This window comes from Neoarius graeffei, chromosome 9 (assembly GCF_027579695.1).
Source record: "Neoarius graeffei isolate fNeoGra1 chromosome 9, fNeoGra1.pri, whole genome shotgun sequence".
Classification (NCBI taxonomy): Eukaryota; Metazoa; Chordata; class Actinopteri; order Siluriformes; family Ariidae; genus Neoarius; species Neoarius graeffei.
This window is the reverse complement of record NC_083577.1, coordinates 32,842,104-32,856,283: the sequence shown is the minus strand read 5'-3', so window position 1 is coordinate 32,856,283 and position 14,180 is coordinate 32,842,104. Positions and strand designations below refer to the sequence as shown.

Genomic DNA, 14,180 nt, shown 5'->3' with positions numbered 1-14,180 from the left:
GATTTCTTTCGGAATCCCGACCCAGGAGATAAAGCAGAAGAGCGCTTCCGCAATACTGCATGCTGAGATATTGTGGAGAGGCACTGCTTCCGGATATCGCATTGCATAGTCCACTAGAACTAAAATAAAGTGATATCCCCGTGCTGACCGATCTAATGGCCAGACGAGATCCATCCCAATTTGCTCAAATGGGGTCTCGATTAGAGGAAGAGGGCGCAAAGGTGCTTTTGGAGTGGCCGTGGGATTTACTAATTGGCATTCACGGCATGCCGCACACCACCGACGGACATCCCCGCGAATCCCTGGCCAATAGAACCAGGCCATTATTTGGGCTAGTGTTTTATCTTGCCCCAAGTGTCCAGCCATGGGATTAAAGTGAGCCGCATGGAATATGAGTTCCCTACGGCTCTTTGGGATTAACAACTGGGTTATTCGTTCCTTAGTGTGAGTGTCCTGTGTCACTTGGTACAATCTATCTTTAATAATGGCAAAATAGAGGAAGGTCGGTGCTGCGCTTGGCTGAAGAGTTTGACCATCGATTACTCTCACTTGGTCAAATGCATGCCGCAGAGTCTCGTCGCGCGACTGCTCTAACAGGAAATCCCCAAGGGAATCCCTGAGAGAGGGAGGAGGAGCGGGCTGCTCCTCACTCTGACGCGGTGTTGACGTAGACGGCTCTGCGACAGCTTCTCCAGTCAACGCCACACCAGGATCTTCCCATGACCTACTAGTGCAGGACCCACTGCATGTTAAATATTCCATTAGGTTTTTAAATCCCAGCCAATCAGTACCCAAAATCAACGAGTGGGTAAGACGGGGACCAACCGCCGCCTTTATTCTATGCATTTGGCCCTGGAATAGAATACGGACAGGCACTAGAGGGTAATGGTGAACATCCCCATGCACACATAACACTTTCACTGCTTGTGCTCACCCCAGTGCCTCACCTTGCACCAGGCATTGGTGAATTGAGGTCTGATTACAACTGGAATCCACCAAAGCATGATATGTAGCCTCTTGAATACTCACCGGTATGCGACACGTTCCGGCCCGATTGGGGGCGGTTTCTGGCACGTCGGGGATCCAGATTACAACACCCACCTCCCTTGCTGAGCTCTGACCCTGGAGATGCTCCGATTCCCCACCACGCCAGCACACCGGCCCAGGCTTTCTGTCTGCACTGGTGTTATGGGTGTCACTCACCTGAGGGGGAGACAACACAGACACAGGAGAGGGAGAGGGGAGGACACCACGGGTGCGAGGGGCCGGCTGGGGAGGAGCCAGCCGCTGCCTCCGTGGCAGGGGAACAGGGTAGAGAGGGGGAAGAGACGGGGGAGAAAAGAGAGAGAGAGAGAGAGAGAGAGAGAAGAGAAGCGAGGGGAGACGCCTTGTCTGCCTGCTGTCAGAGCCGCCTCCAGATGGTCCTCCGCCAGCTCAATGGCTTGCTCCAGCGACGGCGGGTGATGACACTGGACCCATTTCACCGTTCCTTCCGGAAGTCAAGAGACAAACTGCTCCAGTGCCACCAGATTGATGATCTCGTCGGCGTCGCGGTCTTCCGCCCTCAGCCACTGCCGGCAGGCATCCCGGAGTTGCTGGCTGAATGCAAACGGCCAGACAACCTCCTCCAATGACAGTGCCCGGAAGCACTGGCGATGTTGCTCTGGGGAGCAGCCGAGCTGCTGCAGGATGGCTTTCCTTAGGTCCACGTAGACCAGCCAGCTGTCAGCAGGGAGCTGCTGTGCTGCGAGCTGCGCCTCGCTAGTTAGGAGCGGGAGAAGGCATGCCGCACACTGCTCCAGCAGCCACCCCCAGGCCTGGCTGCTTGCTCGAAGAGAGCGAGGAATGCTTCTGGATCGTCCTGCGGTCCCCATCTTCATGAGGGTGGCGGCAGCGGTGGTCGACGCCCCTGATAATGTGAGCAGGTGCCAGAACGCCTGGCAATCTTCCTGCTGGGCCAGCATCAAGGCTTCGAAGCATTGCTCTTGCTCCTTTCGGAGGGTGATCAGCACTTGATGCTGGTTCTGCTGGGTGGTAGCGAGGGTAAGGATGAGCTCTTCGAATGGCGAGGACTCCATGGGGTGGTTCCCTTCTGTGCTCCCTGGTTTCAGCACCACTGTAGCACTTCCTGATGTGGGTGGAGCACAGAAGCACAGCAGGTGAGAGTTGATGTTTACACAAACACTTATTTTGGCTTTCTTTCTTTCTTTCTTTCTTTCTTTCTCTCTCTCTCTCTCTCTCTCACTCACTCACTCACTCACTCGCACGCATTGTGGTCGGGGAGAGAGCTCCCTTTCTCTGCTCTCTCTCTCCTTTTATGCTCCATCCCTGTAACAAACACACATACACACTAATTGACAGCAGGTGGAATGACTTAGCCACTTACCTTCCCTGACCCCGCCCTCCATTCACAGACTGCTGCTTGGCCACGCCTCCACTGCCACACATAACTAAAAACACATTAGGCTAATGCACATTCTGTCATTTAGAGAAGCATTAACAAATGGCATAATTTCTGAAATCAAAAGTATTAATTATTTACTAACGTGGCTTTTTTTTTTTTTACGAAAATGCATTAGGAGAATGCAAAAAGACCATCTTGCAGTATTTCATTCACATCACATACACAGACACACAGAGAACACCAGGTCTGCAGGAAAATGATTGTCAAATTTGGATAAAACCAAACCAAACCAACAACAACAACAAATGCTTTATTCGAGGAAAACCCAGGATTACACGTACTTCTAATTTAATTTTAAATATATACAGCAAATAATCTGTAATCACATAGCCTGCAGTATAATCAACATTTAGAACATGCTTTTAAACTAAAGATCCATAATTATATACACTGAATAAGCAAGACCTTTGGCATTTACAAAGAAGAAACATCATGCCAAGAACATAATTCTCTGATTCAGAATATTTACTGCTTGTTAGTCAGTGAGTAGTGGGTACTGTTACCACCTCATAGCTCCATTGTTTCATCCTGAACTCAGGTAACAGAGTTTTTGTGCATATTTTCCAAGTACTAACATGGGCTTCCTCTAGGTTCTCCCACTATCTCAAAGCTGAGGGTTGGCTGGTTACTCTAAATTACTCTAGGTGTGAATAAGTGTGTGAGTATGTATGTGCATGGTGCCCTGAGATGGACTGAAGTCTGATCCAGGGTGTACTGAATATTGATTCAGTTCAGCCCATAGCTGTCCTTAGCCCTTGTGTAATACTTTTATATGCTACAAAAAATGATATCTTAGCAAGTGAAAATATCTTGAAAATAATTGAAATGATCTAGCATTTCCTATTAGAAGAATACAAGACACCAGTTCTGAGATTATTAAACTTAGTTCTAGATTGCAACCAACTTATTCTAAGATGTCTTATCAAGTAAAAAATATCTGTCCATGAAGCAAGATAATTTCACTAGTATTCAGTAATTTTCTCCTCAAATTCAGTTTTCAATTTTTTTGCAGTGTATAGATATAGTGATTGTCTGCAGTAGCTACGTAACTAGCACTTAGCACAAGTGAACTGGAAAGATGGTAGGAGTGAGTGAAACCTCTGGGAGAACAGTTTGCAGAGCAGAGTACTACAGAAGGGATTCAGCATTATTGTACTCATGTGCTAGCTCTCCAGGTTCCATAGCAATGCACCTGGTTATATCTATATTGGAACAGAACCAAGATCAAGTCTACATTATCTGATGACACATGATACATATGAGTCCAAATACAGTACAATATAAAAAAAAATAATTCACAATTTTGGGGACATTTCACAGCCTTGTCAGTAGACAAGAAGAATTTATCATTTAGTTGAGAGTGCAGATGATGATCTTGACTAAATGACATGGAGAGTGATTATGAATCTGGGGAGAACTTTGAGAACTTGGCCTGGAGTTCTATGCACCTTCTGATTTTCACCAGAAAGCCAGGTACCCTACTATAGACTCTTTGGGTGGGAGTTCTTGAATAGCAGGGAGGTTGTGGTGGATGTGGAATATTCATCACTAGTACAGAAATGTAGAGATGTGAAATTGTAGGACGTTAACTAGGAAGAAGGTGGATCTTCAGTTGCGGTATTTACTCTGACATCTTTCATAACTCCTTTCTGAGAGTGCAGAACCTACCCTCAATGAAATGAAATGGAGAGTGACTTTGGGCCTGTTAAAATTGGGAGGACTTGCAAAGGACCTCTGGGTGGCTTCTGCTTTCAGCTTGGTAGCCAGGTCCCCAAAGGAAATCCAAATTAAACTGATTTTCCATAGCTGTAGTGTGCCTAGAAGATGAGCTTCACAGTTCCAGTTGGAATGACAATTCTTGAAGGAGGTGTAAAGAGATCCTACTGAAGACCTCCTTGGTGAAAGCTGAGATTTTACTTAATGTGGTAACAAAAGAATGGCTTTTGGATCCTAAAATAGGATGTCCTTATTGACTGAAAAAATGATCAATTATCAGTCAATTAGAATGACTTTGCCTGCAAATTCAAGTCCCCAAAGGGTAAGGATGATGAAGTATAACTCATATGGTTTGAAGGCTTCCCTGGTTTAGAAAGAGAAGCGCTTTCTGTGATCCATGTGTTAGATGGCGTAGTATGGGTAGCGAAAGGTGTTGATGAAGTGATCCAGTCTATGCAATGCTCAAAAGGACCTCTCTCCTCAAGTGACAAAGCAGAAGCTTTGTCATTTGAGCAGAGACAGATAAGAATTTTTGAAGATAGTTAACTAAGAAGAAGGATGTGTACTGGTATTCTGGTGGTTCAAGCTCCATTTATTTGAGTGTGTGCTTTAAAAAGAACCCAACGACAAATCAGCTATGTGATAACAGAGAAGTGTTAGATCATAGTTTGTCTTAAGAGTGTAAGTTCATTCCAGGCACACCCTTATTTTTCATGCAATTCTTAGCAATCAAAGAATGCCATGATGATTGTGCAGTAGCTTGATCCTCCTTATCATATACAGTGCTCAGCATAAATGAGTACACCCCCTTTGAAAAGTAACATTTTAAACAATATCTCAATGAACACAAACAATTTCCAAAATGTTGAAAAGACAAAGTTTAATATAACATCTGTTTAACTTATAACGTGAAAGTAAAGTTAATAATATAACTTAGATTACACATTTTTCAGTTTTACTCAAATTAGGGTGGTGCAAAAATGAGTACACCCCACAACAAAAACTACTACATCTAGTACTTTGTATGGCCTCCATGATTTTTAATGACAGCACCAAGTCTTCTAGGCATGGAATGAACAAGTTGGCGACATTTTGCAACATCAATCTTTTTCCATTCTTCAACAATGACCTCTTTTAGTGACTGGATGCTGGATGGAGAGTGATGCTCAACTTGTCAGAATTCCCCAGAGTGTTCGATTGGGTTCAGATCAGGAGACATACTTTCACCCTGTTCTTCTTCAGAAATCCAACAGTGGCCTTAGATGTGTGTTTAGGATCATTGTCATGTTCGAAAAGTGCACAACGACCAAGGGCATGGAGTGATGGTAGCATCTTCTCTTTCAGTATAGAGCAATACATCTGTGAATTCATGATGCCATCAATGAAATGCAGCTCCCCAACACCAGCAGCACTCATGCAGCCTCACATAAGGACACTGCCACCACCATGTTTCACTGTAGGCACCATGCATTTTTCTTTGTATTCCTCACCTTTGCGACGCCATACAGTTTTGAAGCCATCAGTTCCAAAAACATTTATCTTGGTCTCATCACTCCAGAGTATAGAGTCCCAGTAGTCTTCATCTTTGTCAGCATGGGCCCTGGCAAACTCTAGGCGGGCTTTTTTGTGCCTGGGCTTTAGGAGAGGCTTCTTTCGTGGACGGCATCCATGCATGCCATTCCTCTGCAGTGTACACCATATTGTGTCACGGGAAATAGTCACCCCAGTTTGTCTTTCTATTTCTTTAGATAACTGCAGTGAACTTGCATGCCGATTTCCTTCAACCCTTCTCATCAGATGCTCCTGTCAAGGTGTTAACTTCCGTGGACGACCTGGACGTCTCTGTGAGATGACTGCAGTTCCATCTTTCTTAAAATTTTGTACCACTTTTGCTACAGTATTCTGACTGATAAGTAAAGCTTTGCTGATCTTCTTGTAGCCTTCACCTTTGTGGTGTAAAGAAATTATTTTCTTTGGGGAATTCTGAAGAGACAAGTTGAGCATCACTCTCCATCCAGCATCCAGTCACTAAAAGAGGTCATTGTTGAAGAATGGAAAAAGATTGATGTTGCAAAATGTCGCCAACTTGTTCATTCCATGCCTAGAAGACTTGGTGCTGTCATTAAAAATCATGGAGGCCATACAAAGTACTAGATGTAGTAGTTTTTGTTGTGGGGTGTACTCATTTTTGCACCACCCTAATTTGAGTAAAACTGAAAAATGTGTAATCTAAGTTATATTATTAACCTTACTTTCATGTTATAAGTTACTGTAAATAGATGTTATATTAAACTTTGTCTTTTCAACATTTTGGAAATTGTTTGTGTTCATTGAGATATTGTTTAAAATGTTACTTTTCAAAGGGGGTGTACTCATTTACGCTGAGCACTGTACGTTTATGAAAGTTTTCAGTCATCCACCTTTAAATGTGCGGCAGTAGGAAGCCAAGGTGATGTGGCTTGTGGTATAAGGTCCGCTCATTAAATGAGTGGTGAAATGTTTCAATATTATGCCACAGGTCCAGAAATCATTATTTACAAAGTCTCCTCATCATCTTCAGGGCCACTACTGGGAAGTGCAGGCAGTGACTCTTTTAGCAGAATGTCATCCACCTGCTTTGCACTGTCCTCTGACTCCTCAGGAATGGATGGTGGTAGGCTATCAGCATCTGAAGTGCTCAGCACATAGCCTGGCAGAGTCATGTGGGCACTGATGGACGGGGCTCCATTGCTGCGGTATACCCGACTGGAAAAGAGTGTGGTGGAGCGTGTACCTGGTGCTCCTGTGGCCAGGTGTGATTGGCTGCTGGTGCTGTTGTTGAGGCCCATTGGCACTGAGCCATAGCGGTAAGTGCCACACACTACTGGACCCTTCCAGTTGAAGGCCAGGTTCAATCGTGTCCATGTCTTTTTGATTTCTGTCTGGACCTGAGGGAGACAGATGCAGAGATGGATGTTATATTAGCACTTACCTAATCACAGTTACTAGTTTATCATTAGTGGTTTAAACAAAACAAATTCTGTTTATAAGATACAGTATTACAGGAGATTTGTACAACAGGCTTGAAAGAGCCTTGCACAAATGAGTTTTTAAAGACTCACCTCTCCATTGCAGTAACAGTAGATTATTGACACAAAGAAACCCTAGATAAGAAAAAAAAAAGAGAACTAAGCCAAATTTCCTGACACATCCTTAATTGGTTATTTGCAACAACTAAGTTTGTAAAAGATTCATCAGTGTATACTCTTTATTTCTCTTGTATAAATATACCAATCAATGAGTTTCCAACAACACACAGGCTATATAGTCACAAGAATCACTGTGGATCCTGGGACAGAATAAATAATTAGGAAAATCTTAATTTTATTTTTCTCATCCGAGAAACCAGGTGGGAGGTGATCAAAGAAATATCAAACATACTTCAATAAGAAGCTTTTGAGACTCTATCTACAGTTTTACTTCTCCAAGAATTCACTGTGGGAAATGATTGCTGTATTTACCTCCTTGTATTTCGTGATGGCACAGTGCTAGCTGGCAGCCTGTTGCAGTAGCGCCTGTGTTTTTTTAAATTTAGTTTTTTGTATTTTTTGTCATTACTTCTGTCCATATTTGCGTGTGATCCTTACAGCCACTTATCACAGATACTGTGAAACAATGGCTACTTTCTGTTTTAGAATTTTTCTCTCAGTTTTGTGGTATTTTTGTTGCTCCTGGCGACGGAAGGTAACAGACAACAGTGAGAGCATTGTTTACACATGCAATCAGCTGATCACACTGCGTAAACCTGTGCTGCTGCCCAGAGCGAGGCCTGAGATCCTGGAGCAGTGGCAGAAGAGATGCCAGGGTTGCAGAGCTGAAGCTCAGCTGAAAGCAAAGAAGAGGAGATATAGACCTGCTGTTCTAGTGATTATCACAGGGAACGTGAGGTCTCTAGGGAATAAGATGGATGAGCTCACCTCGCTGATTAAGACCCAGTGGGAATACCACGAGTGCAGTGTTTTGTGTTTCACTGAGACATGGCTACACTCGCACAGTGTGGTGGTACCCGGCTTCAGTACTGTTTGGGCAGACATGGATGTTACTAGTAGCAGTAAGAATAAGGGAGGAGGGATTGCACTGTATGTGAGTGAGAGGTGGTGTAATCCCAGACATGTGCATGTGAAGGAATGTCTCTGTAACCCAGACATTGAACTGCTTGCTGTAGGGATTCATCCCTATTATCTGCCTCAGGAATTCACGTCCACCATTGTCATCGCTGTTTACATTCCTCCATCAGCTGATACAGCCGTAGTCTGTAAGGTCATCAGCTCCACTGTTGCTAAGGTACAGACTCAACATCCCAATGCCTTTAACAGTTATCACTGGGGATTTTAATCATGCTACACTGAACAAAACACTACAAACTTTTCACCAATATGTTGACTGCCCCGTTAGCGACAATAAAACCTTGGATCTTCTGTATGCAAATGTTAATGATACATACAGCACCACAGCCCCCCCAGCAGATCTGATCACAACCCAGTCCTCCTAACCCCTAAGTATGTCACTCTTGTTCAGTGGCAGCCTGTCCACACAAGGACTGTGAGGAGGTGGATTAAGGAGGCTGCTGAGGCACTGCAGGACTGCTTTGAGTCAACAGACTGAGATGCACTCTGTAAGCCACATGGGGAGGACATCAATGACATGACAGACTGCATCACAGAATACACCAGATTCTGTGAATACACCACCATGCCAACCTGGACTGTACACTGCTTCCTGAACAACAAGCCATGGATCACCAGTGACCCGAAAGCACTCCTAAACAAGAATAAGAAGGCATTCAGGTCTGGAGACAGAGAATAACTGAGGAGAGTGCAGGATGAACTGAGAGAGCAACTGAGGGGGTGTAAAGACACTTACAGGAGGGAGCTGGAGGCCAAACTCCAACAGAACAATGTGAGGGATGTGTGGACTGGAATGAAGCAGATCACTGGGTGTAAGGTGAGAGACAGCCATCAGACAGCCAGAAGAGAGCAAACAAGCTGAACTGTTTTTTTTCAACAGGTTTAGCTCACAGCCCTCTGTTGTCTCCTTCACACATCCAGACACCCCCCCCCACACTTCCCCAAATGCTTCCACCCCTCCCCTGTAATGAGCTCTCCTGTGCAACTCCTCTCCTCCTCCTCCTCCACTGAATACATCAGCACCCTCCCCCGCATGACTGTGACTACAGGACAGGTTAGAAGACGGCTGGAAAGACTCCATCAGTGAAAGGCTGCAGGACCTGATGGTATCAGCCTCAGGATCCTGAGGACCTGTGCTAGTTAGCAGTCTATTGTCCTGCAACACCTTTACAACCTGAGCTTGAGTCAGGAAAGAATACCAGTGCTTTGGAAGATGTCCTGCCTCGTTTGGTCTCAAAGAAGTTGACACCATCGGACTTTAAAGACTATTGACCAGTTGCCCTCACATCTCACATGATGAAGGTGCTGGAGAGACTGGTCTTGGCTACTGAAAATCAGTGGTGTATAAAGTGAAAAGGAAAGGAGACAGCACATTCCTCTGTGTTGGTTAGTGGTATAGGAGCTCCACAGGGGACTGTGCTGTCTCCTTTCTTTTTCACCTTATACACCACTGACTTTCAGTACAACACGGGGTCATGACACTTGCAGAAATTTTCTGATGACGTGGCTGTTGTTGGATGTATAAGTGAGGTACAGGAGGGGGAGTATAGAGCTCTGGTAGACAACTTTGTGGATTGGGCTAGACGGAATCACCTGCAGCTGAATGTCAACAAGACCAGAGAGATGGTGATCGAGTTCAGGAAGAAGAGGACATCTTCCCAACCACTGCGTATTCTGGGAGAGGATGTGGAGGTGGTGGAGGACTACAAGTACCTGGGTGTTACCATCAACAATAGATTGGACTGGAAATCCAACACTGAAGCTGTATACAAGAAGGGGACGAGCAGACTCTACTTCCTGAGGAAGCTGAGATCATTCAACATGTGCAGCAAGATGTTGGAGATCTTTTATCAGTCTGTTGTGGCCACTGTGCTTTTCTTTGTGGTGTTTTGTTGGGGGAGCAGCATTGGCGCCTGTGACACCAACAGACTCAGTAAACTGATAAAGAAGGCTGGCTCTGTAATTGGCCGCAAACAGGACACTTTGAGGCTGTGGTGGCGAGAAGAACTGTGAACAAACTATTATCCATCATGGATAATCCTGACCACCCTCTCCACCACACTCTGGACAGACAGCAGAGCACCTTCTCCAACAGACTGCTACAGCTTCGTTACCGTAGGGACCAATACAAGGCAAGGCAAGGCAAGTTTATTTATATAGCACATTTCATACACAATGGCAGTTCAATGTGCTTTACAGAAGTAAAAACAAAAACAGTAAACAATAGAAAAATGAAATTACATAAAATAATTTTATTTTTATTCTAAAACAATTAATTAAAAGAATTAAAAGAATTAAAAGAAAATAATAAGATTTAAACAATAGTAGAAATAAAATAATAAAATAAAGTAGAAATAGGAGGAGGAAAGAAAACCCCCCCCAGCAGAACAGAATAAAATAGAATAAAGTTAAAACATGCAGAGAAAGTAAAAATTATAAAAGAAGAAGACAATATTAATTATTTAACAGAAAGCATCTGAAAACAGTTTGGTCTTTAAACTAGATTTAAAACTGCCAACAGCAGGAGCATTTTTAATGTCCTCTGGCAGTTGGTTCCATAGCTGTACTGCATAGTAGCTAAAAGCTGCTTCACCATACTTTGTTTTAACAACTGGTTTTATTAGTAAATTTTTCTGTTGCGATCTGGTAGATCTGATTGGGTTAGGCCGCTGCAACATATCAGAGAGGTAATTGGGCCCTGTACCATTTAGAGATTTGTACACCAGCAGCAATGCTTTAAAGTCAATTCTGTAGTTTACTGGAAGCCAGTGAAGGGACCTTAGAATTGGAGTAATGTGCTCTGTTCTTTTTGTTCATGTGATACAGGAAGTCTTTCCTGCCCCAAGCCACCATACTGTACAATAACTCACCTCTCTGACAGAGAACTCTGACCTCTCTATTGTATAGTCCTGTTTATAACCCTAGTCTAGAGCCCTGCACTCCCGCGGGAGTCCCGCGGGACTCGCAGGACCCGCCGCAAAGCAGTGCGGCGCAGGACAAATTTTGAAAGCTCATTGCGGGTGCGGGCGAGACCGGAAGTGCACATATGCGGCGCAGGCGGGAGCGGTGACAAGCTGCAGTCCCGCTAACTAAAAACGTGTTTGAAATAAAATTTATAAATTATTAATTTATGTCTATCATATATAATTTGTGCTGGATATTTTATTTGGCATTAATAAAAACATTTTAAGATGTCTAAATTTGCAGAGAGAGTCAGATTGCCAGATTGAGTGAGGAATGGTATCTTAAATTTGCCATTGATCACCCTAACGGGAAATCCTTTGATCACTCTAATGACTCGCAGTTCACACCCAGCTAGCAAGAGAACCATGAGTGAAGTGATTTACTGCTTGTGTTAGTCTACAACTCTAATCAGAGAGACAGGTTACACAGTGACGGTAGGCTTGACTCAATGCTATCCCAGAAATCCTTCCTATAATATGCAAATTTGGCTGTCCAATCAGAGGCGGCCAAATTTGCATATTACAGGAAGGATTTCTGGGATAGCATTGAGTGAAGCCTACCGTCACTGTGTAACCTGTCTCTCTGATTAGAGTTGTAGACTAACTCAAGCAGTAAATCAATTCACTTCTCTTACTAGTTCTGCTTTGCAATAAAAAAAAAAAAAAAAACACACACTATTGGTACAAAGCAAGCCCATTCACTTTTTTATGCTGATCAGAGAATTACAATGGTTTCTCATGTGATAAAAATGTGCGATTCGCGATTAAATATTTTAATCGCTTGATAGCACTAATTATTATTATTATTATTATTAGAGACACTACATGCTGAATTCAGAAACAAGGTAAATAATAACGAACGTGAGCTGTAGATATTTATGCTCAAATCCACTCAAAGTAGGGGGCGGGGCACCATCACGCTGTGTCAAGACAAGAACTTTCCTGAGAAATAACGCGAACGTCTGCATCATGCGGGATTTGTGGGTGGGAGCAGGACAAAATATGGCAGGCGCGGGCGGGAGCGGGACTGAAAATCATAATTTTTTTGTGGGCGCGGGAGGGAGCGGGACTGAAAATCATAATTCTTTGCGGGCACGGGCGGGAGCGGGACTGCACAATGCGGGCGCGGGCGGGAGCGGGACTGAAAAATCCGACCCGCGCAGACCTCTACCCTGGTCCTCCTGTAACTTTGCACCATCAGAGCTTTTTTGTTTACTGCCATTAGCCACTTTGCACCTTATAGTTTATTTGTTTTTCATTCATTCATTCATTCATTCATTTATTTATCAATCATCCATTCAATACTGGCACTTTTGCACAGTTTTCTTATTTTCATTCATTACAAATCTTGTTTTTAGCACTATTAATGCACATTCATCTGTACAAAGCACATGCATACAGTCGTGTTCAAAATAATCGCAGTATGTTTAAAAACGTGAGTAAAGCTCAAAATCCTTATAATAGTTTTTATTTCCATGCACTGGGAACACTGCACATTATATTCTACATCAAAACATGAAGAAAAATGTATCAATATTTTAATTACTTTACAGAAAATGAAGAAAAATGAATATTGGGCTGTTCAAAAAAATAGCAGTGTCTGCATTTTTCATTATGAACTCAAATACTGTATAAACTAAAAAAATCTTTAGGATTTAGCATTCCTGTGAATCACTAAACTAATATTTAGTTGTATAACCACAGTTTCTGAGAACTGCTTCACATCTGTGTTGCATGGAGTTGACCAACTTCTGGCACCTGTGAACAGGTATTCCAGCCCAGGATGATTTGACAACATTCCACAATTCCTCTGCATATCTTGGTTTTGCCTCAGAAACAGCATTTTTGATGTCACCCCACAAGTTTTCTATTGGATTAAGGTCCGGGGATTGGGCTGGCCACTCCATAACTTTAATTTTGTTGGTCTGGAACCAAGATGCTGCTCGCTTACTGGTGTGTTTGGGGTTGTTGTCTTGTTGAAACATCCATTTCAAGGGCATTTCCTCTTCAGCATAAGGCAACATGACCTCTTCAAGTATTTTGATATATGCAAACTGATCCATGATCCCTGGTATGCGATAAACAGGCCCGACACCATAGTAAGAGAAACATCCCCATATCATGATGCTTGCACCACCATGCTTCACTGTCTTCAGAGTATACTGTGGCTTGAATTCAGTGTTTGGGGGTTGTCTGACAAACTGTCTGCGGCCCTTGGACCCAAAAAGAACAATCTTAGGCTACATCCACACGACAACGGCAACGAGATGTTATTTAAAAAAATATCGCGTCCAAATGGGCAACGATCAGTAAAATATCAGGTCCATATGGCAACGCAACGCTTGCTGAAAACGATGCAATACACATGCCACACCTCTAGGGGCGCTGTAAGACGGTCCCTTCGGAGACACCAGAACAATAGAAGAAGTAAGGACGCATGCGCATAAACTATTATGGGCGAGACTTCATATTAGCCACAAAGTCAGGAAAATCTGTTCGTAAAATTACATTTTAATGACCAAATACAATGAAAAGTATTTTTCCAGTCTCACCTGTGAAAGGTAATCCCATGTGATCTCGTTTGGACAGCAAACCTGTTGGTACAGTTAAACGCAGCTAATCTTTATTCTCCGCTTTGACCTATCCAATATGGCGGCGAGGATGACGTATGATTCTACGCGGAAGGCGGCATCTTTAATGGTCCGGAATAAATTGAATGCTACACGTTGATGGATTAATTTGTTGTTTCTCACCTGTGAAAGGTAATCCCATGTGATCTCGTTTGGACGGTAAACCTGTTGGTACAGTTAAACGCAGCACATGAATCTTTATTCTCCACTTTGACCTATCCAATATGGCGGCGAGGATGAC

At 43.5% G+C, this 14,180-nt stretch overlaps 1 protein-coding gene across 1 annotated transcript in view; it reads right to left on the bottom strand.

Annotated features, from left to right (window-relative positions):
• Positions 1–6,714: 6,714 nt before the first annotated feature.
• pth2ra (parathyroid hormone 2 receptor a) overlaps positions 6,715–14,180 on the bottom strand; it is a 193,749-nt gene continuing 186,283 nt past the window's right edge. Inside the window, exons 12-13 of the mRNA XM_060928657.1 lie at positions 7,282–7,323; positions 6,715–7,107 (exon numbers count right to left, since the gene is read on the bottom strand). Of these exons, the coding sequence (XP_060784640.1) occupies positions 6,715–7,107; positions 7,282–7,323 (435 nt within the window). The remainder of the gene's footprint in view (positions 7,108–7,281; positions 7,324–14,180) is intronic.